The sequence below is a fragment of the Phytophthora parasitica genome, assembly GCF_000247585.1.
Source record: "Phytophthora parasitica INRA-310 unplaced genomic scaffold supercont2.82, whole genome shotgun sequence".
Taxonomy (NCBI): Eukaryota; Oomycota; class Peronosporomycetes; order Peronosporales; family Peronosporaceae; genus Phytophthora; species Phytophthora nicotianae.
Genome location: NW_008649068.1, coordinates 68,259 through 72,145, shown reverse-complemented (window position 1 = coordinate 72,145; position 3,887 = coordinate 68,259). Strand labels below are relative to the sequence as shown.

The 3,887-nt window shown below is 50.1% G+C and overlaps 2 protein-coding genes across 2 annotated transcripts; both read right to left on the bottom strand.

Moving 5' to 3' along the window:
• Position 1: 1 nt before the first annotated feature.
• Positions 2–1,208, bottom strand: PPTG_18280 (hypothetical protein; the record flags this gene model as incomplete). Its single annotated transcript, XM_008916338.1, has 2 exons — positions 2–19; positions 72–1,208. The coding sequence occupies 2 exons, from the start codon at positions 1,206–1,208 to the stop codon at positions 2–4; spliced, it is 1,155 nt and encodes a 384-aa protein (XP_008914586.1).
• A 623-nt stretch (positions 1,209–1,831) lies between these two features.
• Positions 1,832–3,540, bottom strand: PPTG_18279 (hypothetical protein; the record flags this gene model as incomplete). The annotated part of the gene is made up of 1 exon (XM_008916337.1): positions 1,832–3,540. One exon carries the CDS (start codon positions 3,538–3,540, stop codon positions 2,533–2,535), a length of 1,008 nt encoding a protein of 335 aa, XP_008914585.1. The 3' UTR covers positions 1,832–2,532.
• Positions 3,541–3,887: the final 347 nt, after the last annotated feature.

Here is a 3,887-nt window from a genome sequence, read left to right as displayed (position 1 = left end):
TTCAGATGCACACCCAGATCTTTGCCGTCGAAGAACTCCGTGAGCTGTTGCTGGATCTTGGGCATACGCACACCACCACCAATGATCTCAATCTCGTCAATGTCGGCAGCAGTCAGCCCAGCCTTCTCCAGAGCCACCTCCACAGGCTTCAAGGTGCGGTCAAACAGGTCCGAAGAAAGCTCCTCGAGCTTGGAGCGAGTCATGGACGTGAAGAAGTCAATGTCATTGTACAGACTCTGCATGACCACAGGGATCTCCTCATTGGCCGACAGCACCGTCTTGGTCTTTTTGGCTTGAGCACGGATCTTGGCCATCGGACGAGGCACCTTGCGGATATCCTCGCCAATCTTCTCACTAAACTCCTTCGCCAGGTGCTCAGCCAAACGCAGGTCAAACTTGGAACCACCCAGAGACTCATCCCAGGCATTACTGATCGTCTGGAAGGTAGAAATCGTCTTGTTTTTCTTGAATCCGTCCGGCACAACCTGGCTGGAGAACTCGGCAATACTCACCTGCAGTGAGGTGGATCCCATGTTGTAGAACAAGATCTTCTTGGGCTTGTCCTCGGGGTCGTAGCTAGCGTGCACCGCCAGCTGCAGCGCCGCCGCAGTGTTCTCGTTGATAAGCGACAGCACACGCACTCCAGAAATCTCGGCCGCATCCAGCATAGCCTGACGCTGTGCCTGTGAGAAGAACGCAGGCACCGTAAGCACCCAGTCCTTGACAGCCGCCTCGGCGAACGTGTCCGTGATCTGGCGTGCATGGGCAAACACCATGGCCACCAGCTCCTCGGCGTGGAAGGTCTGATCCTTGCCGTGCTTGAGCGAGATGGTGCCGCCTCGCGTGGCGTTCTGCACTAGCTCGTAGGGGAAATGCTCCTCGTCTAGTAGTGATGAGACCTGCGGGTCGCTCAGAGTCGTGCCCAGGAGGCGGCGGATCTGAGCGTACGCTGTCTGCGGCCTGCGTACGCCCACAGTGGCTGCGTCTGCGCCGTAGAGACGCTCATCTCCGTCAAAAGCCACCATCGTTTCGGTCTTGCGCTTACTGTGCACGTTGGTGACGATCTCGAAGGGTGTGCCCGGCTTTACGAGTGCCACTTTGAAGAACTCGCCACCAAAGTCCACGCCAGCCACGATGGCCTCCACCATCGAGGCGGCTAGAAGTCCAGCGCCCAGCAGCGAGAGCAACAGCAGCCTGACAGTCTTCATACTGTCCGAGGAAAGAGTGATGGTCTTGTTTCCTCTTGATGCGGAATGCGGAATGCGCCGAAGATACCGACGGACGGTAAAAGGCAACTGATGCAACGGCCGACACGTGGCCATGTGAGCATAGTGAACGCAAGTGATCGGAATTTTAGCCAATAAGAGAGACAACGCTGACGTGGCGAGATGGTTACATTTGGGTCACGTTCTGGTGAAATGGCTACATTTTGGACATCTTTCTTTTTGTTGTTGACAGTTAAGCAAAGTCTCGCTCGGACTTGGAAAATTCAGTACACTGTTGCATAATGGGATTTACAGACCACGGGAACAGGTTTGGAATGGCAGTGTGGAGGCTGTGTCTTTGGCCCACCAGAAAATAGCAGCCTCGCGCAGTCAATGGAAGGCAAACCATTTTCAATGAACGTAGCTACGGTCGCAGTGTACAACATCTCCAGCAGCGAACGGATATATCGCTTAAGTTGAATTCGTCTTTGCTTCGACCAATTGAAGTCTTTGGTTTCAGTGATGTAATTGTAAACCTTTCACAAGCGACTGATGTAATCGCACTCAGTTATTTTATGTTGCACAGTTCTGATAAAAAAAATTCTGATAAAAAATGAAACTAAAATCGTGATGGCGCACGAGCACACTGAAGAATTTGTGAGGTGGTGCGCTGAATCAACGATGACATCAATCGTCTGGATTGGAATGAAGTTAAGGACTCGCTGCTGCGTATTGACCGCAATGGCAACTCTATCGAACTGTGCTCGGCATCGGTGGCCGACTGATTTAACTATGTGAAGGCTTTTAACCAAAGCATCTAAGCCGAGAGATATGGAGCGGTGAGACGGAAGAATTTGGATCGTGGAATATGGTGATTTGATCCATGCAAATGCTGCTGGATCAATTATCGGGTCCCCATAATGAAGAACCACCACCCGGCGGAATGCTGGTGGACCGATGGAACAAGTCAGCGCAGTCCTACCACCTGAGATGCGTAATTTGCAAGAAGTTCGAGTCTACAGATTCGTCAGTACAGGTTGGAGACGCGTGCGGATGGAAACTTTCGGGGCGATGACGATGAAAACCAAACACCGATTGACCACAATGCTATCTTGCCCATTTGTGACGGTTGTCTACTTCTGGGGCATCAGGTTGGTGCCGCTCTCCCTCGTGGATTTAACGATCCGTGCTTCTCATTCTTTTTGAATTGGTCGAAAGACTGAGAATTCGTAAAAATGCTGGGTAGTATTCCGCAAGTTCTCGAAGGAGTGTGTTTTCGAACCAAAATCTTGACCTCTACAAGTAGAATTTGTACCAGCCACATGCATTACCGCGGCCTGCTGTCGTTTCTGCGTTGTAGCAACGCATCCAGTACGGAGGCCTGTGCGTTCAATTCAGTAGCGTGAAGTGACCGTAAGCGACGAAGTTTTTGTTGCAATTGGTGTATCTTGTCTTTAAGTTGTGGACATTCACTGCAAGGTGAACATGGAGATTGATCTTTAGTTGAAGCGAGACAATGGATACACTGTTCTTTCACCTGGTTGTCTTGGTCTTCGTCGTCGCTACTATCAGTTAGCAGCATCTCAATAGGAACCTGGTTTCCAAGTCGATGACGACGAGTTCGCACAATGCCAGAACGTGCCATGCTACGCTTCTTCTCGTCCTGAAGAGAGTGTAACCTAGTCTTACAGATAGCCAGGTCATTGCGAAGCGTGGCTTCAGTACGATGTGCCTTGCGCAGAAGAGCCTCGAGAGTTCGGACTTCGTTTGTGCGGCCTAGGACCATGTCATTAGCCGATGAGAGTTCCCATTTGCATTGCTTCAGTTGCTCGTTCAGCCTAACAGTCGTGGCTTCTGCAGTACGTCGCTTCTTAAGAGCTTTCTCCGCTCTGCCCTTCATCTCACGGACCACTTTTCTCTCTGCAGCTTTGAATTCATTTTCTAACTTCGTTTTATCGTGCTCAAATCGCTTTAATGCAGCCGTCAACCGGTTCTTCCAGTCGAGTTTTTCTTGTGTGTGAGTGGTCTTGAGCTGGTTCAAGTCGAGCTCAAATTTGTTCGCCTTTTCGGTCTGTTGCTGCAACGCTGCCGTTTTACGCCTCAATTGTTGCTGACATTCTCGTAGTTTTTGTGTTAATTTGTTATTCTGCGCCTCGAGAGAATTTTTTCGTGTTTGGAGGACATGCGATCGTGCCCTAAGTTGCGTCAAAGCCAGCTGAGTCTGCACGGATTGGGCTTGTGTTTCATCTACTTGCGACGTCTCGTCTAGCAATTCAGCTTGCAATTGTGGTAGTTTAGCAGCATATACCTCGTTCTCAGTGTTGAGTCTGATCATTTCAGCGGTAGTTCGCTGCAGGTTAGCAGTTGCCAACGAGAGCTGAGTCTTCAAACGAGCGTTCCGTTCTGACAGTTTCTTGTTATCAGTCTCAACTATCGACAGCTTTAGTTGGAGCGTACGAGTTGCATTGACCAGTTCGTTTTTAGCTGCATCAAGTCGAGCTTGAAGAGCTGCTAAACGTGAAGCAATAGTCTTATCCGGGTTATCGTCGATTTGTGCTCTTCGCCTCCGAGTCGGCTTTTTAGTATTCGTAAAACCACTTGATATCGGCACTACTTGAGCAATTTCACTTCCAGGCGATATGGGAATGTTGTCTTCGTATACGACAGGAAACAGGGATTCGA